The following is a 25,244-nucleotide window of genomic DNA, read 5'->3' as shown; positions in this document are numbered from 1 at the left end:
CTGAGAAATAAAGATAAGTGAAAATCTAAATTACATAAAGATTCCTTCTCACCCCAGTCCGAATGGCTATTGGCAAGACAATAAATAATAACAAATGCTGTCAAGAACGTGGGGGAAAGTGACACTTAAGCACTATTGGGAAGAATATAAATCAGTACGGCTTCTATGGAAATTATGGATGGTCTCAGAAAATTAAAAATAGAACCATCATATGACCCACCATACCACCCCTGAATGTTTACCTCCAAAGACTCTTAAGTCAGCATAACACAGAGATACTTTCATATGAATGTTTTTGTACCACTATGCACAATAGCCAAGTTATAGAATCATCCCAAGTGTCTCTCAACAGATAAATGGATAAAGAAAATATAAACATGCATGTATTGGGACCTTATTCAGCCATAAAGAAGAAAATTAAGTCATTGTCAGAAAATAAATATAAATGGAAACAATCATATTATTCAAAATAAGTGAGATGTAGAAAGACAGATATTGCACATTTTCTTTTTTCTGGATCTTAGAATTCTGTTTTAAAAAGGTTTATTTTATTTTTAATTATGTTTATGTGTGTGGGTCATGCACACGAGTGCAAGTGCTCAGGGAGTCCGGAAGAGGGTGTCAGATGCCATGAGAAGTGGGCGTTACAGCTGCTTATGAGCAGCCTTATGCTGATTCTGGAAACAAAGCTGTTTTCTGGCAAGAGTGCTCTTAATCATGACCTGTCACCTCAGCTTCTAGAATTCTTTATAGATACATTAAACTACAACCCCATTCCCCACCTACCCCTCCCCCACACATTTATTTACATGAGAGTACAAGGGAAACTAGGAGAAAGAGTGTGGCAAGAGGGAAGCAGGGAAGGAGGGATTGAAATGAAAGGTGTGACTATGGTTCAAACACTTGATATACTTTAAAAAAATTATCTAATTGGAACCCGATGCTGTATATAATGAATACATATAAATTAAATATAAATGTATGTTGAGAAAGAGATATTGGGGATGAATGTAGGTTTTAGATATACCAGGAAGCTCCTGCTGTCAGGAATTGTGAAAGCAAAGTAGAAAACAATTTAAGAGACTAAAACAAAGAGGACGCAAAGGAAATGTGGTGTTCAAAATGACTGTACCTAAAACCCAGTTTCCCTAATGTACTCTAGACCTTGATATTGTTGTTCTAAAGTCAAATGAATGAAAATATAGAGATGCAGATTGGGAGAAACACAGAGATAAAAATTCAGACACCACAGACACAATGGTATATGGTATAGTGGCACACAAATTTTTGAAATTGTGAGTTCGAGTAGCCCTGGCAAAATAGTAAGACTCTATGCCAATAGCGAGGGGCTGAGGAGTGTTGCTCACTTGTAGAATGCTTGCCTAGCATGCACAAGGCCTTAACTGACCAGAGGAACAGAAAACATAGTGGCTCTGATTTCACCCAGCTTTGTTTTTGATCTATAAAAGCTAATGCAAGTAGCACTCTGAGAGCTATGTTTTGCTTGAATTCTCTGACTTTCAGATACATTATTTGTCAAATGTGAACCATAGACTTCCTTGACAGCATTCTTTTGAGGATTACTTGATCTTTATAGAATCATAGTACAACATGTGCCTTGTAGTAAATGTTCAATAATGTGTGGCTCTGATCATTATCCTCCTTTGGAGGAGAAGGTCCCTTCTGACCACAGGATAGTGACATGAAAGTGTTTGAACGGACACAGAACGTCCATTGAAATTTTTCCAATGATTCTTCAATCTTGCCTAAAACATTCAAAATTGGGAAGGTCATTAAGCAAGAATCTTTTGTCTGTTGGCATACCACCAAACTAATTAATCAAGCCAATTCATCTTTAAAATTAAGTAAAACCAGCATTTTTATGTCAATGACAAAGGACAAGTTTGGGTAATTCATCCAAACATTAATCAATTCCAAGTTAATTTTATTGACGGACTCTAGCCCTGGTTCTACAGATTTGTGTCTTCAAAGACTAAGATACATTATATAAGCCTTATCTTGCTTTGAGATTGCTGTCTTGTGAAGATGGCCTGAATAGTCCACATTTAAGAAGATTAGATTCCCCATATATTTCTCTTTTACACTTCATTTTTGTGTTAGACCTCAAGTCAGTGATGATGGATAGAAACAAAATTTAGATGGTTCCTCTTGGTCATCATTACTTCAGTCTGGTGTCTATTTTCAGAATGAAATATGATCAGGGTCCAAGAGAGTAAGAACCAGGTTGTCCTATCTGCCACTTGCTAATTTGTCTTGGGGGTCCATCCCATGTTATGGATTAATTTGCAGCCAACAGCTTTGCTTCTTATGTCAGTCTCAAACAGAGACATAGAATTATGGCTACTAAGTTGGGAATAAAAGGGCATATCAAATGGCTAAGGTTGAACTTTGGACCACCAGTGCTTGAGAAGGTGCTCAGAACTGTGAAGGAAGTCAACAGTGTTTGACATAGGTGTTGGGGCTTCCAAGAAGACAGTCTTTACTGATAATGGCCTTTTGTTTTGTTTTTATTCAGAAACATATGCCTCTCTGAAAATGGGAAGTAAAAGGAGGTTAAACTGAAAAATTAACTTTAGCACCTTCTTCCAACATTGCTCTCAAATGTCAGATAGAGGATCTTATTTCTTTTAAATGGCATTTTCTGCTGCTTTAGCTCAATGTTTACATGGCTGTGAATAGGTATGGTTATAGGCATATATGTATGTGTACTGGCACATATACTCACTGTGTATATCAGAGATCCTGTTCCATCTGTCTCCACCTTGTTCTCTTGACACCATGTCTCTTACTGAACCTGGAGGTTTCTGTGTTTCCCCAATTTCTTCCTAACCACTGCCCCTGCTAGGCTGGTGACAAGGCCTAGAGATCCTTTGATTTTTGTCTCCTGTCCCTGCCCAAGTACTGAGGTTTGGGGCATTGTGTGGTTGTATCTGGCATTTTATGTTGGTTTGGGAGACACAGAATCAGGTCCTCATGTTCGTGCTATGAGTGTTCTTAACCACTGAACAATCTCCTGGGCTTTTGTCTGTGACACTTTTTGGAGGAGTGGAAGGAAGAATGGGTCTGGATATGGCAATCTGCTTAGACATTCATGCTTTCTTGCAGTATAATCTTAGACATAACATTTTTTTTACTAAATTATTGTATGCATATGCATGTTTTGTCTGTTTGTATGTCTGTACACCATGTGCATGCCTGATTCCTGTGGAAGCCAGGGAAGGTTGCCTTTGGAATTTATGTACAGAGAGTTGTGAGTGGCCAGGTGGGTGCTGGGAATTGAACTCAGAGCCTCCAAAGAGATGACTCATCACTCCAGACCCCAACATGACATCTTGAAACTGTTTCTTCTCATGTTGCCATAGTTTAAGTAGGTCATCAGCAACTCTACGGCTCTAAACCTTAGTGATAGAATTTATTCCTTTGAGGGTATGCAGAACTGATTTTTGAATATGAGCTCTGCAAAATGTAACTGTGGTAACTCTCTTCTCCATGCCTCATATCCAATGTGTTCATGCCTATGAGGGTTTGAACTCTACTGCTAGTGTCAATTTCTGTCCTACTTTCTTTTCTGTCCTGTGATAAAAATACTGGACAGAAAGCAACTTAGAGGGGGGAAAGGTTTCTTTTAGTTCAATATTCTAAGTTTCAGACCAATCTTTGTGCAATAGTTAAGGCAGAAAACTGAAGCAATTAGTCACATCCACAGTCAAGAGCAGAGAGAAAATAAACTTTTGCATGTTTATTGATGCCAGCTTTCTATACACTTCTATAGTCCAGGTCCCCAAACCAGGGGTATATTGCTGTCCACTTTGAGGCTGAGCCTTGCTATCTCAATGGACACAATGAGACATGCACACAGGCCAACTTGATCAAAACACTAGGCAGTCACTCATTGAGAAACCTCGTCCCATGTGATTATAGGTATGTCAGATTGATAATTAAAGGTTACTATCACAGTGACACACCAAGATTTCTCTGCCATAGTGACATTAGAAGAGCTGCATTACAAATATTTTCCAGGTTTTGTCCTATACTGCTGTATATTACTCCACTGTGATGAAAATGGTAGTGTTTCTGGCAGCTTCCCAACCAGATGAAAAGCTGTTTTATCCAAGGAAGGATTGTGGGACGGTTTGCTTGCATCAGTGGAAGGAATAGTTCAGTTTTCCAATTCAAACAGTAAGACTGGAGGTCAAAGTACCTAACTATTTAACTATTTACATTTATTATCCAGCTTTAAAGTCAAATGAGGAGAAATATACCCTTAAGTTTTCACCCCTTTATAAATTTTTCTTGCACTTGAAGCCCTTGTAATAAATTCTGTTCTTTGCCTCAGAAAGTGGTTCTTGCCAGTTCTGGGACCCTTGCATTTCAAAGGCGGACACTAGGATACGTACCTGGAGATTTGGATTGAAGATGAGTTTTGATCCCTTTCAATGGCCGTTATTTTGTGTCAGTGACATGCACTTTGAACTCAATAGGAAGAATTTATTAATCACAAAAATAAATGATTGGCTGTCCAGAGCAAAGGCAGGGAACCTGGGACAAAGGCTTGAGTCCTTGTGGATTCTGGTCTCTGATATTCTCAGTTTGGAACCCAAATCAGCCAGATGTAGAGCCTGGGAAACTGTGTGTGCCTAGTATGGATTGAGGCTACAGAAACTAGCAGGCTCCTCTGGTGATCTCATCACAGGAACAGGAAAACTGATCTGTCTCCTATCCCCCTGGCCATGGAAATAATTTTTCTCATGTTGCCTTAGTTTGAAGGAATGAACAATTATGTGTTATAAGTTTCACATTGAATTTGATTTTAATGTAGCCAGCCTTCTATTTTTTTTTCCTACCTAGAATGGCTTTAATGTGTTAACATTTCAAACTGCTGAGTTACATTGATAAGACCTAATTAAAACTCATGTGTTGAATTTTAATTTGATTAACTTGCAAATTTTGCAGTTGTGATCTACTGTTTATAGATAACCTTTTTTTAAATTCCAGTTTCAGAAAAGGTCAATAATGAATTTTTAAAAGCCAAGAGCATTTTAAGAATATTCAGGAAAAGCCTTGAGCTCATCGACATCTCCACAGAAGCCGAGGCAAATGTAATGACACTTGCACTCCAGTCACACCCCATTAAGTGCATTATGCGGATCTAGCACCCCTCCAGTCCAAATAACCCCTCCCTCCCTTGCAAATCTGCTTTGAAGTGGCCAGTCTTTCCTCTGGAATGTGGCCTCAGAAAATGCTTGTCATTTCTGGTGACTTCTCTTGAGTGACATTGACGCGTGGAGCAGGAAGATGCTTAAGCAATCTGTCAGAGGTCACTGAGCTTCTGCTCTGAGCTGGAGGTCAAGGGCTCTACTTTGGGGAAGCACTTCTGGGAATCAGAGGTGGGGCAGTCATGGAAATTAGAGAACGTGGGGCTGGAGGGCTGGAGAGATGGCCAATCAAGTAAGAACACTTGCTATTCTTCTGGAGGACTTGAGTTCAGCTCCCCACACTCATGTTGGATGCCTACAAGCTCCAGTAACTCTAGATTCGGAGGGATCCAATACCTTCCCTGGCCTCTGTAGGAACGTCTACATAGTTGTATAAAGCTGCACTCAAACACACACATAGAAATAATTAAAAGTAAGATAAAAATAAATTGCTTACAAAAATTAGAGAGTGCTAGGTGTGGTGCACATACTTTCAGTCCAAGCACTGGGGAGGCAGAGGCAATGGTCTTTGTGAGATCAAGTCCTTGTTGGTCTACATAGTGAGTTCCAGTCTAGTCAGGTCTATATAGTGAGATCCTGTCTTAAAAAGAAAAAAAAAATCAAACAAAAATTAGAAAGAAAACCAAGGCCATTGATATTTAAATGCCAATTTAAACAAAGGAGATTCAAATGCTATAGTTGACAGGAAAGTGTCCACCCTCCAATGCACACATTCACTGTTTTGTGAATGAAGGTACATATGTTATTTCCCACTTGGGCCTTGAATGTACAGTTTCCAGTCTGCTAGTGGACCTATTGGTTTTCATTTTTTTATAGAGAGGCAGAGAGTGAACAAATTTAATAATGGTCCCCCCTAGGACCTGTGATGCCTCAATAAAACATGAGTATCTCTTTTGTGTGAAGAAGCTGGGTGAATCAAGGAGTTAGGTGTACTTCAGAAAAAAAGTACGTATTTAATTTCTATCAGTTGAAGTCAAGTGAGAAATTCAAGACCCTCTTTTTAACATGAAACTACAAATGAAAGTTTATGAAGGCTCTTTGTATATTATGAGTCTTTTTAAAACCTGTAGAAGTACTTTAAAATACTTCCAGACATAGAATGTTATTTTAACTAGCATATTTCTATCAGTCTTGCTTCTACATTATGCAAACATAGAGACCCATACTATATGAGGTTCATGTGTACATGCATTAAAGTGAGTTTTAATTTATACATATGAAAATCCATACTCTCTAAAATTTCATGCATGTATGCATGAAAGTTTATTGGGCATGACTCTGTAAGAAGGTACATCACCCAGGTTCCCATGAGTCCAAGCTAAGATTTCTCTCACCTATAAAACTTCAGCATAAGGGTACATGGCTTGACAGGCAGAACTGGGCTTTCAACTATCTTTGCACCACTGGGCTGAGGTCTTCATACAAATTATATATGGCTGAATGGTGATACCCTTGTACATAGTGGTGAAGAATATTGTTGGCCTAACATTTCAGTTTGAGTTCTCATTCTCCAAATTATAAATTGTCTGGTATTAGGGATTTAATACATTTATCTGGGTCTAGGTATTGTCACTATTAAATGTGAGTGATTGTATTAGAAGAGCTACATAGATTAAATTATTTGGTACATCTAAATCTCAGACACATGTATGTTTGCAAGGAATTATGTGTGTATTCTATTTATCGATATCCACACAGACCCTGGGACTATCATGACCTTTGTTTCTACTATAGTAACGGTAAGTTGAAAGCAATCTAATGACAGAAATAATGCCAGAATAGTGTGCACATAACAGAGTGTTGGCTTCTAATTGTATTTATGATGCTGTGATAAAACACTGACTAAAAGAAACTTAGAGGAAGAAGAGGTTTATTTGGCTTACAACTTCTGATCCGAGCCCAGCCCATCACTGAGGGAAGTCAGGGCAGGAATTTGACAGTAGTTCTGTTTGCTATTCCTCACTTGCTGTATGTGATGAATAAACTCACTCCACAGCTAAGTACAGTGGAAGCCATGGAGGAGGCTACTCACGCTTCCTCTCACTCATTAACAGGCTTATGCTCAGATAGTTCTCTTGTACAGTTTTGAACCACTAACTTAGGGATGGCATCACCTGTACTCGTTTGAGTCCTTCTACATCAATTATCAAGACAACCTCCCACAACATGCTTATAGGCCAATCTCATTCAAGCAATTCTTCAAGTGAGACTCCACTCAGGCAGAGGACTCTAGGCTGTATCAACTAGGCAGGTTGAGCTAACAGAGACAATTTCCTTTCACTTATTTTTGTGGACTAAACCTGCATCTCTAATAACTTTAATTGTTCATTTTTACAAACATTGGATCTCCAATCATACAGCTTTAGTCTCTCTTTGGAGAACTCATGGATCTCAGAACTAGAGAAGTGCTGAAGAACTATCCAAGGGCCATGTGTGTGAATCATTTTGCAGGTGGTCATGGGAGAATGTCACGCAGCGAGGACAAAAATTTCACTTAGAACATGTTATAAAAAAGTGTGTTTAACCAACAAGTTTGATTCTTAGTTATAGTAGTTATGTTCTATAAATCACTCATGAACATTTAAATAAGCAATTATGTAATTATTGCTTGTAGGAGAAATACAGGGATATGTTGCTAAGAGATATAAATCACAATGTGTTCTCTTTATCTGATCAACATATTACCATGTTTCAAAGATGTTTCTGTACAATATCAGTGATATTGAACATAAGGCAAACAACACTAATGCATGACTCAACATAGTTTATCTAGCTCATGTATTTTTTTCCAAGAGACAAATAATAGCTTTCTTGTGCTTAGGGACACTTAACACCATGCTTAGGAACTATTTTCACATGGTGGTATCACCACTACAAGCAGCACAAAGATATGAATTATGTAGTCCTAAGTAGAAAAATGGATACTTGTTTACAGTTAGAGAACTGACTGAAGACAGAGGATGACGTTGTTCAGCATCATCTGGTAATGCACACATTGGTGACTCAGAGTTTTCTGCTTCTTGCATCATTTGCAAGTGACTGGAGAAGTGCTTCAAGTATTGATTTGGGTTTTACAAATGTATTGAAAAGAATCAGCAAATTTGCAAATGAAGAATCTGTGAACAGCAAGAAGACTCCTTCACTTTCTTCTACATTCCCGTGCCCAGCAACTTCTGCAAATCAGCCTTTGCTTTCTAATCTTGTTCAGCTTCAGCAACGCCAGTCTTTGAAAATTTGAGAGTCCAAATACTCTGACACTTGAAACACACTGAGTATTGATATTAAAGTCGACATTTTTCAAATTTTCTCAGTATCTTGGAGTTTTGGATTAGGGACATTCTCCCAAGTCTAGATGTTTTCTGTGTAAGCATCTTGGATAGGGGATAGCAGTCTGAATTTCCATTTCAATGTTTACATGTATTCAGAGGCTCTAAAGAAGCCATGGTCACCTAAGAAGATAGAGCAGAAAGGCTAAAATGAAGGGCATTATTCCCTAAATTTCCTAATAAGGGAAAAGTTTTCTTGTTGGTATGTCAGTTTTCTATTGATGTCTTCATTTTTACTCAAAAAAAAAATCTTTCCATCCCACTCTACTTGGATGCTCAAATATTGTTTAAAATTCCTCTCCTTCCCAGCAACAGAAGGATTTTTTTTTCTTTTTCCCTTCTCTGAATAGCTTTCAGTGTTGAAAGAGGTGCATTCTTTCATCTGGTAAAAGTTTCCTGAGACCAAATATAAAAATTGTTAAGAATAGATTCTTTTGAACAAACATATGCCATCAAAGAGACAGGGAAGTTCTGCTGCTGTCAGTGTGTCTGCACTTTTGGCTCTTTCTGTATCATTTATATAAGGGAGGTGGGCAGGAAACTGGAGGACCTGGCCAGCCTGTCCTCTTGGCCTGGCTGCAATGGAGAAGACGTGCATCTTCTAGAGTGATGGGATGTCCTATAAGCCTTGTCAGGAAGCAGAGTCCACATGCAGTTTTGAATTCCTTCATCACCCCCAGTCATGCTTCTTTCCCTGTCACCTACACAGGCCATCATGGCACAACTACCACAGGAGGAGAAAGCGAAAATAGCTGAGCAGGTGGAGATTTTCCATCAGGAAAAAAGCAAGCTGGATGCTGAAGTGGCTAAGTGGGACGACAGCGGCAATGACATCATTGTGTTGGCCAAGCAGATGTGTATGATCATGATGGAGATGACAGACTTCACAAGGTGAGGCCCAGAGATAGGGAGACGACTGTATTCTTGCTAAACCCACATGTGTAGCATGGGCTATTCACAGGAAAACCTGTTGAAATGCTAAAGTGCTGTATCAAAGAAACGTGGAGCTCTTAGTCATTTACACTTACAAGTCAAAATGTTCTCCTTTTTGGTGGAGGAGAGCAGATTAATTTTTTTTGTAATTATTATTGTTTTAGGGATCTATCATAAGGCAATAATAACAACAAACCCCAAGGGTTAGTTAACTCATCTGTGTTCCGTGCTGATTTTAAGTATGTTTAAGTACTATTTTGAAGATAAAGTAAATGTTTTGTTAATTTCCTGTTAGGAAAATAATTGCATATTTATATGTACATGTATTTGTTTCATGCGTTCTAACAGCACATGATTTAACATTTATTTTGTCTCACATTTCACCCTAATGTACCAGGAGTTATGTCCAACAGCAAAACATGACAAAATTCTTACAGGGAATTTAAAGATTGTGCGAACATTGTTTCTTTTTTTCCTCTGAACAGTCTTTCTCATAGGTCAGGAAGCAGCCACCATTCTGTAAGGAGCCTTGGTTTCACCTTAAGTCATGGGTGCTTCTGCCATTGCCTTTGGTATCTTCCTAAGAGGCTTGTGACAACTCTCTCTGCCCCTCTGATTGCTACATAAAGAGCAATCAGATGCAGAAAAAAAAAATCACAGGCAAAGGTCCCTCGATTCTGAAGGAGAAGATGAAGTGGTATGGAACAAGTTCCTAACTCTCTTTGCAAAAGGGTAGAATAACATTCAGAAGCTTCTCAGGAGAACATTTACTCCAAAAGCATGATGCAAGTAGGAACTATCATGCCAAACACATTGAAAGCATCTGACAAACTCATTCATAATCTGTATCTAGTTGGGGGTGTGTGTGTGTGTGTGTGTGTGTGTGTGTGTGTGTGTGTGTGTGTGTGTGTGTTTTCATGGTGCACGTGTACCACAACTACAGGAACATGTGCCATGGCATGTGTGTGGAAGTCAAAGTCCATCCTCAGGTACTGAACCTCACTTTCCACCCTCTTTCTTGTTCTTTCCTGCTGTGTGCTCCTCATTGGATAGTCTATGAGACTGGAGGGATTCACCCGTTTCTGCTTCCTTCTTGCCACAGTCATATTAGGCTGGGACACCAGATGTGCCCTTCTATATCTGGCATTACATGGGTGGCTTCTTGGTGATCTGAAGCCCTGTATTCAACTTTGTACAAGTGTTTTATCTACTGATCCATCTTCAGAGTCCCAGATTTAGTTTCTGTTTTTTAATTCTCCTGTCAGAATTCTGTAACCTTATTAGGGTAGAATGTGAACCAAAATTAATGCTACATCATAAGCTAGTATTGTGGCACATCCCATGCATATATACGTACACATATGCACACACATATTTTTCAAAATAAAATTAATAGACGGCTCATTTTAGTGTATTTTTAAACATATGTAGAGAAGCTTTAGTGCTTGAACATGGTATGATAAAATCAAGCAAGACATACAGCGATGTCAGGATATCACCTAATGGGTGAGAACATTCTTAATAATTGTTGACTGCTTCTAATAAGGAAAGGCAAGAATTGATTCGAGGTTTTAATAAAATGCAGAACATGGCTATATCATCCCCTTTACCCTTTACCTCTGGCAAATATGTACTAACAACATTATTTGGCTCCTTTTCCAAATCTTTCAAAATTGTTTTTGATTCTAGCAAAATGATTTCAGTGTTAGGAGTGTGACCTTCGAGAGCTTTAAATGTCATCATATTCATTCAAAGTTCAAGTTTGTACATTTAGTTAGTCTCCATCAGCTTCACAAATGTATTTCTCACACACAAAATAATATCAGGGGGGAAAGTCCGAGCCATTATTTAAGTCTGGATTGCCTACAAATCAGACGGTGGTGGCAGCCTCAGCCATTGCTTCCTGAGGCCCACGATGACTTCATTTGCTTGCTTTCAACATTTTATTAGTATTTTATCTGATGGATATTATGCAACCCATTAATAACATCAGTGGAACAAATAATCTCATTAGTTTGAAGTGAATAATGGATCCAGTCACGTTGCTAGTTTAGATCAGGAGAACATTTTGTAATTTGCATTATATATAACTGTGGTCAAGGAAGATAAATATATTTGAGGGGTCTTGTTCAATGGTGTTGAATCACATAGACTCTTTATTAGTCAAAGCATCATTTTAAAAGTGAAAAGAAAGCTGGTTCAATTTCCTACAGAATTCATATAATAATTTTTTGTGCTGATCTGAATAATGAAGTGTCCAGCCTGCTACTAGTTATCATTTTTCCTAATGCCTCATGAACTCTCTCTCTTTCTCTCTGTCTGTCTCTGTCTCTCTCTCTCCTACACACACCCACACCCACCCACCCCCACACAAACGCGTGTGTGCATGCATGCATACATGTTTGTTAGTTTGTGTGTGTGTGTGTGTGTGTAGAACTAGTGAAAACAGAATATGAAGGTGTGCACTGACAATGTAGCCCAGGAGGCTGAGGCTTGCTCTCATTGCCATCTGTGTATTCTCATCCTGAGCAAAGCAGCACTTGACTATGTCTTTCTCTGTGGCCTCTCACCTAAGTTTACTACATTCAGCCTTGTTTATTATTATTACTGAAATTGCATTTTCCACTTCCAGAAGGAGTAATTGTAGCTTTATATAGCTAAATACTTCTAAGTACCATTTTCTATTATTTAAAGTTTGTGTAGAGTTGATTAGAAACCGAAGCTTGACTCCTCTACCATGTATTTAAAGGGCATGTATGTCTCACAGTCACCATTTGTTTATTATCGTGTTGTATTATTCATGTCACTGGATAATTTATTAATTGCATTCCCTCATCTCTATGAGTCTTCTCTGTTATTAAAATGGAAGAAGTGCTGCCTTGTTATTCATGCACTATCTTCTTCATGGAGGAGAGGGAATCCATTAGGTCTCACATCCCTTTCTTCCCACTGACTCTTTACTTTAATCTTATGGGTAAAAGCTGAAGCACCATCCCTCACACAGCAAAGTCATGCTTCTTGTATCACTCTGAGAAATTTCTATGTACCAGTCTTGTGTTGCCAAACCAAGATGAATGCAGACAGCCTTAGTTCAGCCTTAACTGAATAATGAGGGTCAAAGTGGTCATGTCAACATCAGCATAGAAAAGGAAACTGCAGCCGGACAGTGGTGATGCACATCTTTAGTCCCAGCACTCGGGAGGAAGAGCCAGGCAGATCTCTGTGAGTTCGAGGCAGGCCTGGTCTACAGAACGAGATCCAGGACAGGCACAAAAATTATACAGAGAAACCCTGTCTCAAACCCCCACCCCAAAAAAGAAAAGGAAACTGAGTAGGGAGGAAACTGGGGATGGGGTGGACATCATTTGGACATAATCAATTGTAAAACAATGAACAATGAACTAAAAATTCATACAATACATCCAAACTCAGTTCTGCTTTAGCTCAGGAGCTCACTCCCTCAGCTTGGTGATTCTAGCTGGCATTTCAATATCAATCCTTTCTCTTCTCTTTTCATACTGCAACTGGTCAATAGAAACAACTATCCAACTTGCTTGCACTAAAACTTGCCCTCTTTTCACTCGACTATTCTCTTTGAATTTGCCATTCAATGCTTGCATTTTTTTAAACCTTTGGCCATCTAATTATGGTCTATCCTTCAATTGCATCACCTAAACAATACACCTACAATAGTTGAACTCATGATTCTCAGGTTCTTCATGATTTCTTAAGATTTATTAGATTCAATAAATCATTTCTCTATGCCTACTCATTCTGCTTCACCTGCTGTGGCAACCGTGTGTGTGTGTGTGTGTGTGTGTGTGTGTGTGTGTGTGTGTGTGTGTAGGCACATGCATGATATATTGGTGGACATGAAAGGATATGTTTAGGGTGTCAGTTTGTTCCTTCCACTGTTTGTTCCAGGGCTTGAATTCAGGTCATCTGGCTTGGTGTTCAGACACTTTTATCCACTAAACCATCTTGCTGGTCCTTGGAAAATTTCTTAGAGCATATTTCTTTTGAAACAGTGGTTCCAGAGATGCTTTATGAATCTACATATTTGCAAATACCTTCATTGCATTTCCTTACTTATGTAGAGAGTTACATTTAATATTAGCAAACTAGATGTGTTGAGATGGCTAGAGAAAATAAACCCTTTAAACTTGGATTAATTCTGAATTAGAATTCTGAGTACTGAATACTTTGCTCACAATGTACTGTCACACTGCTATTGCCCATTAAGACTCACAGGCTTTTTGTAAAATAAATACAAATTAGTTGGCAAATGGGAGCTCACAGCACTGAAGTAATAGTTTGCCCAGCTTGACTCTCTTTGTGGAGTGACCACTTCTTGGGAAAGACTCCAAATATTGGTCTTTATGTAAAAACCAACTGTATTTAAATGAAAGATGTTGCAAGATTCTGTATAGTAGAGAAGTAATAGACTCTATAAGAACACTAATAACATGCTCTAGGTGAGACAATAGAATGATTCCTGCCATTAGGGACACAAGGTTCCATAAAACACCCTTTCAAACTTCCCCACTATAGACTTGACTCCAAGGTACAGAAACATCAGGGGTATGTCCTCATTTTGAGATAGGGTGCTATAAACATTAGGATAGCATCTCTGTTGCATTTGTCTTCCAGTGATGGTAAGACTAACTTGGAAGTCTTGTCAATTTCCTAAACTAGTTTTTTTTTCTGTTTTCTTTTCTGGTTACTTATTTCTTGATTCAATGATATGCAGATGGCTATAATTCATTTAGTCTTGTATTGTCTGATACAGTAGCCATTAGCCAAATATGGCTGTTTAAATTGTTTTTGATTGTTATATGCATCATAAAGTTTACTATGACAGTAATTGTTTAAGTAGACAATTTTGCCACATTAAGTATACTGGTTTGTATCCATCACTGTCATTGGTCTATACATCTTCCTTAAACATGTATCCAGTTGCCTGCTAACTTCCCATTATCTGCTTCCCACATCCCCTGCAAACCACCTGAATAATCAGCTTTCTGTCTCTGTGTCATTGACCACTCTAGGTATCACACAAGAGACATAGATAATATCTATCATTTTGCAACTAACTTCTTTTATAGCAAATAATGTTTTCAGAGTCCATCCATGCTGTCACAGCACAAAATTGTCTTTCCTTTTTAAGGCTGAATAATATCCCACTAAAATGGATATACCACATTTGGTTTCTCCACTCATCTGTTAATGGTCCTTCTTCCTTTGGGTATCGTGAAAATGTGCTGTTGAGGAGAAGATATATCTCTTTGAGTCCCTGCTTACAGAGGAATTTGGAGAGCCTATGGTATTTAAAAAAGTTTGAGGAATCATCAAATCACTTTCTGAGGTCCCTGAATCATTTTACATTATTACCAGTAATCGCCAAGTGTTCTAACTCCTTTATATCAAACATAGGTATTTTCTGTTTTCTCAGTAGGAGTTCTCCTAATGGGTATAAAATGGAATAGCTTTGTAGTTTTGATTTTTATTTCCCTAGTGACCAGTGTCATTGTATGTTGTTTTTTCTGTGCTTATTAGTCGTTATATGGCTTCTTTGAAGAGATATCTATTCAAATCTCTTACCGCTTTTAATTGAATATTTCTGTTGTGGTCAGTCTTTGATATATTCTGAATATATATTCCCTATTAGATAATAAGATTCACAGATAATTTCCTGATTTTGTGAGTTTTAGTTTCAATATCCATCAGAAATATACTTTGATGATAAAGTTTTAAACTTAATGTCATGTTTATTTTTTTCTTCAGTTGCTTGTATTTTTGTTATTATATCCAAGAAATGTCTACCAGACCAAATGCCATGAGTGCTCACACACATTGTTTTCCTTTTGCTTTTATACTTTAGCTTTGTTTCAAACCGATCAGTTTTGAGGTGAACATTTTGCTCATGGATGTACAGTTTCCCCAGCACCATTTATTGAAAATACTCTTTGCTTCATTAAGTGGTTTTACAACCTCATGGAAAACCATTTGTTCATGTGTGTGAGGTGCTATTTATGAACTTGATCCCGCTCCATTTGTCTATATTTCTGCCTTTGAGTCAGGACTATGCTCTTTTGTCTACTGTACATTTGTGACAAGTTTTCCAAAATTAGAAACTATGAGGATTTAAGCTTTTTTTTTCTTCTTCCAGATTGCTTTGGCTACTTGAGATTCGTGGTGAATTTAGGACATTTCATTTTGTTTGGGCAAAATATACTACTGGGCTTTTAATATAGATTGTTGTGTATCCATAGATCTCTAAGTCATCTAATCTATGTTTGTGGGATCGCATTCCATATGCCATCTGAGTTTCTTCCAGCTGTGTTTTATACAGCACTGAACATATAAATTCAATGTCCCCTTAATTATGTTTACTCCTCTATTATTTTTGGTACCTATTTAGTGGAGTTTTTAAATAATTTCTTTCAGGTCAAAGGGTTGAATCCAGAGCCTCATTCATACTGGATAGACACTAACACCTGAGCTATGCCAATCCTTAGTTGCTTTCTCAATTCTATTTCATAAATGTTACTGTGTTTTCTTGTGATTCAGTATTCTTGGGTTTCTAGCCTGATTCTCTTTGAGAACAGGTATTGTTTGGGAGTGTCTCTTAGCCTTCCTCCAGGAGTGTCAATGCTCCACTCAGAAATGAGTGTATGTTACCATCAATTATTTATTTGTTCAGTTTTATGACCCCTCATGACCCTCTAACACAGATTCTGACTACAGGAGTTCAAACTGAACCTCTAGTGTTGATACTGGAGTCTGAAACATTCATTTATTATTGTGGTGGCAGTGAGTGTGTGAACTCTAGTCACTTGTGGATTGAAAAATAATCATACTGTGCTTTCACTTTGGCCACATGATGAACATCTGAGCCTCAAGCAAATACAGTGTCTCTAAAGGGACTCACTTAGAACAATTTAATCAGTTTTTTAAAATTATAATTTAAAGTTAATGGGGAGATATTTTCTAAAACCCTTTGGAATTATGTACATATATGAATATATATACATGTTTGTATGTATGTATGTATGTATGTATGTGTGTATGTATGTATGTATTTGTGTTTATGATATGCATGTCTGTGTGAGTTTATATGAACCACATACATGCAAGTGCCCACCTAGGCCAGAAGAGGGCATAAGAACCCTTGGAACTACAGTTAAGGCATGCTCCATTTCAAAATTCTTGAAGTAGACAGACACACATTTCCTTAATAATGAGAAATAAACCCCTAAGCTGTTAACAGCTCTGTTTAGATAAAGGCAAAGGCTAACAGGTATCATGTCAGAGTAAAATTTCACAAGGGATTTTCTGCGGTCTGAAAGTTAAAGATAAATACATAGCATGTTAACATTTTTATGTAATGGCACTTTCTTTACTTAAGCTTTCCTTTAAATAATAATGGGAAAAAATACAACAAAATGAAGGAAGCTACTTAGAGGTGATAATTAAAAACACTTTCAGGGAACAAGAGCAGGACTGCCACAGAATCTTTACCTCATCCACCTTATACAAAATTCACATGTGGAATCTCATCTCCTTTGCACTTGAAAAATCTTAATGGCTAGTGAAAAGTCAGTGAATGTATTCTCTGGAAGACTCAACTTGACTACACTTAACTGAAATACCTAAGCTTAGACTCTCCTGTATGTATGCCTCAACAGTAGCGTGAACTTCTATTTTATTTTCAGATATTAATACAGAAAAACAAATTCCAAAATGAGAACTGGGGTTAACCAAAACATCACATACTTCCTTAAAGTTTTTCTGATGGAAACCATATTAAGTCTCTCTTTTTTTGTAACACTACATAACAATTGTGGTCATTTCCCTCTTTAGAACCATATGTTGTCTAAATAAATTGCTTCTAAGTGACTTTCCTGTGGGTCTCATCACATTTATAACAGAGGAAAGCAATTTTGGCGACTTAAAAATGCACTGGAGTTTAGATATACATGAAGAAGGATAATAGAAAATATAATCTGCTAAAAACTAAGGATAAACATGTTCAATATATTCTTTATTTACCTCCCAAGGAAGTAGACATTTATATGCTATATTTATTTAAAGGTCCATGGTGCAGCAACATTTCCCTTCCTTTTAAATCAGCATTTAAAATTAAACAGGCAAGTTGATTGAGTAATATAATGTTTAATTGCCTACCTAATTGAAAACCATATGTGAAAATGTTGGGGTTCTGCAAGCAGAAGGGCATTTACAATCATAGTGTTTAATGTAATGTTCACATGCCAGTACCAGAAACAAAAAGCACATGATATTGGGAACTTTGAAATTTCTGAAATTCTAGCCAAATGATTCTACATTATGTTAAGAAGCAAGTGCTTCTCAAGGTGCCATCTGGACTTGAGTTAAATAATGTGAAGGTGCTGGGCACAGTATGAATGGATATACATCTGCACTTAGCTGGTTTAAACTGTATTTCTATTTTAGAATTCACTACTTGCAACCTATGTGGATGAGTGTGATGGTTGTTGTCAACTGACAACTTGATAGAATCTGGAATCACATAGGAAACATGTCCCTGGGCATATCTATAAAGAGAAATCTCGATTAAAGTTTGCCTCTGGAGATGTCTGTGAAGGGTTATCTTGATTTTGTTAATTGATGTGGGAAGAACCTCCTGAATTTCATGAGGGCCCATCCTCTGGGCACAGGATTCTGGCAAAAAGTGTGCTGAACCCCTGCATGCAACTATCATTCCTTGCTTCCTGGCTGTGAATGCGATGTAACCAAGTGCTTCATAAACACACAGTAAGGTGTTGTGTATGATAGCATCCAGAACATGAAAACCATTAGGTACTCAAGTCCCTTTCTCTTACAATGATCATCTTAACCAAGTAATGTTAAAAAATAGTAGAAGAATAAATGTGAATATGTATATGAAATTAAGAGACTCCCCCCAATACACACAAGGAAATATGGTAGGCTATCAACCCGAAGGTTGAGGTGAGTCGAGGCAACATTGAAAACTTCAATAACAGGACCAGGCAACATTAAATACAACACTAGCATCTTGGACCAAGAATGTGGTAGGTTTGTGTGTTCCAGTTATTGAGTTAAATTCTAATTATGTTGTATATTTTTTTCAGAGGCAAAGGCCCATTGAAAAATACATCTGATGTCATTAATGCTGCCAAGAAGATTGCAGAAGCAGGCTCTCGAATGGACAAATTAGCCCGTGCTGTTGCTGATCAGGTAATACAAAAGGAAGAGTGGGAAATAATTAGTACTAACATTCTGGGATCAGTTTTATGCACCCCATGAAATGCCTTTTCAAAATGCATTTGGAGATAATTTTTAATATTTTCCAAACTGGCCTCTGCTGAGGCTGAGATCATGGCAGAGGTACCTTTAACTCAGCAGATGCACCTAATGCTTAAGGAGTGGCGGATTAAACCAGACTTCCCCATTCAGAAAACCAATTATATAGCACAATGAGTGGGCACAATAGATACCCCAGGACCACCAGCCCAGAGATTGCATTGCCCAGTGGACTGTGTCCACCCACACAAACCATTCATCAGGAAAAATGCTAGACAGGCTTGCCTACAAGCCAGTCTGGTGGAAATATTTCCTCAGTGGATGTTCTGTCTTCTCAAATGACTTCAGTTTGTGTCAAAATGACAAAAAGCTAACCATGTGGTAGTAAGAAAGCATGGCTCCCATTACTTAACACTGACCTCACTAGAATACTCTGTAATTCATAATAACTTATGTTCTTCTATAAAATGGGCTAATTCTTGTAACCAAGGACAATCTAGATATCAGCTACATTTTTAACCATACTTAAATAAATCTCATAGAAATGAAATCCTCAAAGCCGCACCTGTGTCTTCACAGATACTTAGTTGAAGCTGTCTCTGTCTCACATAGAATATTTGATTATATTTCAGCAATTTTCATTCAGGCTGGCTTGAACTAGAACTTCAGAATCCATCTCTGTGTCTTGCTGCTGGAACATTTCTTGTAAGGGTACATTAGGCAGTAGACATTTCCAGATAACTGATTATCTGCTGCAGTTAGGAAGAGTCTATGATCTGAGCTACTTCAAAGTGAATATACTTTAAAATACAAAATAAAATTCTGAAATAAAAATGACACATACTCTCATTACATGGAAACTCCACAATGAACATGAATGTGTTTCAGAAGGTGGTACCCTTTGAATATCATGAAAGACAGAGGGTTGGTTTCTTCTAGTCTCCTGATTTTTGAGTTGCAGTTCCCAGCTATAGATTTCTTCCCTCATTTTTTTCTTCTACTTACTTTCTTCCAGCATGCCAGCCTTAATATCAAAATACCAAATAAATATACTGACCTTGTAAAGGCTAATCACTCCCACCAAAAGATTGAACAACTAATACAGAATATACGATAAGAACTAAAACATTCCCATTTTTACTGCAGATACACATGATGGGTAGCATAATGGGGTGTTTCTGAGAAACTTAATTGTTTGGAAATATCATTATTATTGTAACTTCAGATTATTTTCTTTGTTACCCTAGTAAACATCGCTATCATTTGTAGCAGTTGAAAACCAAACCATTGCTGTGGCTAAAGTTAGGGTTACATCAAATGTCAGTCTTCTGAGTGATAAGTTGAACTTCTTTTGGAAAGTTTCATAAATATTCTAGAGAGCCCACACAAGAAAAAAAGAAGACAGAGGACCCACCTGGACACAAGCAGCACAGATAGTCACCAACCAGAGAGAAAGCTTAGTCTGAAAATGTTGATGGGTATTGGAATGTGTGGAGCCATAAGAAATGTTTGAGTAACTCTGTAAAACTTCTCATAAAGGATTTTGTTTTTTTCTGGGAGTAAGAATTGAGTGCAATTTGAGTAGCTTTTCCATTACATTCTCCATATTCATATTTGAAAGTATTTCTCAGTACATTTAGGTGGGTAAAGTTATATAGTCCCAGTTTTGATTTCTGTTATTATTTTCATAGTTTAGGATCTTAATTGTTGACAGTGTAATATGAGGCATTTCTCCAAAACAATTTTGATAGGTAACAAATATAATATGAATACACACACACTCTTACGTACACATGTGTACACTTGTGCGCACGTGCACACACACACATGAGAGACAGAGACAGAGAGAGACAGAGATAGAGACAAACAGGCAGACAGACAGAGACAAAGAGAAACAGACAGAGAGAGACAGAGAAAGGGTCCTTAATTTATTTCTAGATTTAGGAGATAGAGCATTTGAATGCTATTAACAATGATTTTTGTAGTAAACGGAGGGTAATCCCATAACTTTCTGATATGTTTACAGTCATTATCCATGAAACATCTGGAAATTTTGTTAATGTTTTATTTAAGAGAGGTGTTTCTTCTGGGTTGCTTTTTAGGTATAGAAGGTATTTTGAATTTCCATTGCTGTGTCATAACCTTTAAAAAGGTCATAAAACATAAACCAGTTATGTTTTCACTGGTTAAGTTTAAATAATGAACAGAATATTACCAAAGACTGGATTGGTTGCTTTCACTTTGCCTGAAAATATTTTTATGAAGATTCGAGATATGCATGCAATATAAATGCTTTACGGACCAGTGCATTTTTAATTACTGTTCCATTGAGATAGAACTCTTGGTTTAATTTGCTGTAAGGTATTTGTATTGAAAGCTTTGTCAGCCCTCTGGGGAGATATCATTTTAAAGTTAATTCCTTCCAGTATATGGGTCTCGGGAGTAGGATAAATATTACAGTATTAAGTACTTGTAGAAAACTAAAAACAGTCTCAGTGGGTTGCTTGCTTGATAAATGCATTTAGGGAAAAATATCACAATAGTAGGTGTTATGTATAAAAGAAATGCTTTTATTTATTTTTAACTGAATAAGTGCTTATGTCATAGAAACCGCTCGATGGTGTTGAAAAAATTCCCTTACTGTAGCTTATAGAAAACTCAAGTCAGTCTTTCTCCCATACTCTTACAATGTGTTGGTTTATGACAAGTCCTGAGAATTGAACCTTGTGCCTGCTAGCTGAATGCACTATCACTGGGTTACATCATAGCCCCATACTCTTATATTAAGTATAATGTTTCAAGTAAAGCTCATTTCTTACATTATGCATATATGCATATGTAGATAAAAATATATACAATATTTCACATATAATTAATAACTGCTTATTAAATATATACATACATAATATTTACAAATACCAAATGTATATATATTTACAAATACCTTTACAAATACCCAATTTAACCAGAAGAATGACCTGGAAGCATCTCAAGCTGAACATTTGATAGCAAAAAAAAAAAAAAAAAAAAAATATATATATATATATATATATATATATATATATATATATTTCATTTACTCAGTAGCCATTGGCTTAGGAGGCTCAGAAACATTTTAGAAAGATATTGGAAATGTCTACAGAAATGGGTAGCTGAGCTCTGTGTGAACTTGATGAGGATCTCGCCACTTAAATTATGATGCAAGTTAATCTTCCAAAAGAACTGACTCTGGCTGAAGGACTCTGTTGCTATACTTGAGTGTTAATTTCACCTAGTTTCAAATACAGCCTATCAGAACCTCCTGTTAGAGTTATCAGTCCATTTGAGACTTCTCTTGTTTGAAGAGCTTAGTATGTTGTTAAAATTTTTAATAATTAGGAAAAGTACATAGACTTATTGGAGCACTCCCTTGAAAATAAAAAAAATAAATAGTCTGTCTAACTATGAATTGAATTTGCCTCCACCCCCGCTGTGCTTTGGAATAAATTGTCACAAAAGTGCTGAATTTCTGGCATCCATTACCTTATATTTGTGTTCATGTGGAGAAAGTGGAAGAAAACTAGAAATAAACAACAAACAAAAAGCTGTAGAATAGTGCGTTCAGAAGATAGCTAACAAAATAGTTCCAAGTAATGCAGATATCTCAATAAAACTTCATAAATCATCTTTACTAGTTCCCCCCCACTTTTCCATTTTAAAAGAGTATTTTTTCATACTTAAATCTAATGCATTTTGACTGATATACCCCTTTCCTCCAACTTTCCACATTATTCCATGTGTCTTTGAACTCTTCTCAAATTCACATCTTCTTCGTTTAGTTATTTCTCATCATTTATTGTTATTGCATATGTGTGTTCATATATATGAAACATACCAGCTCCAATTAGTGTTGCCCATATACACATGGGTATAGACTGACATTCGCAGCATGGGTGACTACCAGGGGTCTTGTCAGTCAAGATACCTGACTCTCTTTCTCTCTGTAGCTCTGGACTTTCTGTAGCTCTTCAACTAGGAGTAGAACCTTGTGAGCCCATCTTCAACCCATGCTGGAATGTTGATTCTTGTGGTATTATGCAGTTCTTATGCAAGCAATCATAGAAGCTGAGAGTTCATGGGTAAAATCTTATCAAAGTGGAGCTAACCACTCAAAACCATTGACTGTGGCATTTCTCCAGTGCATCATGAAAAAGCAGAGTTAAATCAATGTAATTAGTATGTGACACCAAAGCCTTTTAAATGGTAAATGTTAGAAACTGAAGAGCACTCACTAATTGATACCACTTTTTTGTTTTATAGTGTCCTGATTCAGCATGTAAGCAAGATTTATTAGCCTACCTTCAACGGATTGCCTTGTATTGCCATCAGCTTAACATCTGCAGCAAAGTGAAGGCAGAAGTTCAGAATCTGGGAGGAGAGCTCATTGTGTCAGGGGTAAGCTGGGATTTGGGCTTCACAATGACAAGTTCCCACTGCTGTACTTCCAAGGCAAGCATTCTTGGCAACAGTACTGCTAAAAACACCAAATGACAGTGATTCACAGCTTAAAAAAATGTTATCACCATTATTCCAGACTTTACAATAGCTCACAAAGAACAATTTGATTTTCCAATTACCCCATGTTTATACTAGCCTTGTAAAATCTCCATTCTTCACAAGAAAACTAATTTCATAGTCTGGAAACTCATTGCCAAGCTGTGACTATTCTAATTATTGGGGGCTTTTGCATATTTACTCATTGTGAGTCGGCTTCCCCTTTGTTAGTGCTGGTAATTTTCATTCTCTGTTCAGGAGCCAGCTTCTCTAAATGTGGACTATGTTCACATGTTAGAGACGATGAGACATTTATCAGGTTCCAATGCATACTAGGTTATCAGTAACCCTTGACAGTCAGTTGTTCGAATTTAATACATATTGATGTGCTGTTGCCAAAACCCTACATAGTTCTCAAACACTCTGTTATATATTCTTTGATAGATCACCCTAATATTTCTCTTTTCATAAAAATATTTTATGTAAACCATTTTCATCAAAGAATAGACACCAAAAGTTCAAGGAATTTTTAGAAGAATCAAGGTTTCTTGGCAAGATTTCCAAATGTTTGTGTTGAGGCTCTTCACCTTGGCTTCTTCTCCCTCATCCCCTTTCTCTCAACACAGAGTGCCATTTATTATAATGATTTCCATGTTCCAAAGTGTGGCCATGCCACTTTTAGTTCTTTTCCCAGCTAGCCATGATGCAGCCACTGTACCTGCAGATTGAGCAGGAACAAAACCATATCAACATGATAAATGTGTGAGCAAATATTCAGTTCCTTCTGAAATCATTTCTGTTGTCTTGGAAAGTCAACACTACAGTTTGATAAATCTCTGTGGATAAGTATTAAACCATCCTTGAGGCAAGTGTTTCTGTTCCTGTGAGGCTTGCCTTGCTGAAAACATAGCTGGGGAAAGAGCTGGTCTGGCTGGCATGGAGGTCCCATCTAGAAAGTCCATTCCACACAGTTGTACCTTAGAGCTCAGTCAGTTGGCTATTTTGTGCCTCTTCCTAAAGCACAGTCACCTCTTTGCATTTCCAAAATGATCCTGCTTCAACATTCTTCCACAACCAAGAGCTATCTGTCTTGCACTGTGTCCTTCTGTCTATCTGGTGATGATCAATTCTCTCTTGACAAGAAGTGATCAAAACATTGCATCTCCCTTGCTTCCTTTTTGATCTTCGGCCTTGATGGTACAGTTTTCCATACCACTCCGCTTTCGTATCCATTTGTCCATCGCACCTGTGAAACCGAGTGCTTTTTGTTCAGCTTGCCTCATGTGCTTCCATTTGTTACTTTTCAAATCTTAATGATTGACATGGATGCTCAGTGTATCCTTGTGGATCTCAGACTCCATCACTCTCATCTGGGCAAATATTTTCCCTGGCAGAGCTGCTGTCCATCAACTTCTCAGTACCCATTGTCTGTCACTGCCTCCAGAGCTTCATTTCCATTGTCCTTTGGTCATGTAGATTTAGTTCAAACCATCATGGCTTTGACTCACTCGCACTGTTGGCATTTGAGAGGTGTTTGAGATTGAGAACACCATCAAGAAGCCTGTTTCCTTCCTTGAGTCTGACTGACTAAGTTCATAAATCCTTGCATGGGAGAAGGCTTCTTATAGAGGAATGTTATATAACTCTATGATAATTCAGAGTCAAGTGCATTATGAACATTGGCTGTCATACTGCTCAGTTGTGGTCCTTCTTGGGGCCACCTCATGGCTTTTGTTTTCAAGCTTGACTGCTGTGTGGTGCCATATCTGCATCTGTAAGCTGGCTGTCTTTCTCACTTCTGCTTTCATATGAGTCTTCATCCTTTTTCACTGATAGTCAAAATGAAGAAAAGTTAAAAAAAAAAAACAATAAACATTTTGTGCAAAATAGCCACAAATGACTGCCTTCA

At 37.5% G+C, this 25,244-nt stretch overlaps 1 protein-coding gene across 2 annotated transcripts in view; it reads left to right on the top strand.

Annotated features, from left to right (window-relative positions):
* Ctnna2 (catenin alpha 2) overlaps window positions 1-25,244 on the top strand; it is a 1,158,645-nt gene that overhangs the window by 1,098,141 nt on the left and 35,260 nt on the right. For both annotated transcript variants that reach the window (XM_052721879.1, XM_052721880.1), the window contains exons 15-17: window positions 9,273-9,454; window positions 18,631-18,736; window positions 23,102-23,236. In XM_052721879.1, coding sequence (XP_052577839.1) covers window positions 9,273-9,454; window positions 18,631-18,736; window positions 23,102-23,236 — 423 coding nt within the window. The remainder of the gene's footprint in view (window positions 1-9,272; window positions 9,455-18,630; window positions 18,737-23,101; window positions 23,237-25,244) is intronic.

Source organism: Peromyscus californicus, unplaced genomic scaffold (assembly GCF_007827085.1).
Source record: "Peromyscus californicus insignis strain IS unplaced genomic scaffold, ASM782708v3 Scaffold_6__1_contigs__length_162567912, whole genome shotgun sequence".
Classification (NCBI taxonomy): Eukaryota; Metazoa; Chordata; class Mammalia; order Rodentia; family Cricetidae; genus Peromyscus; species Peromyscus californicus.
The sequence above is the reverse complement of the archived record's forward strand: the minus strand, read 5'-3'. Positions and strand labels throughout refer to the sequence as shown.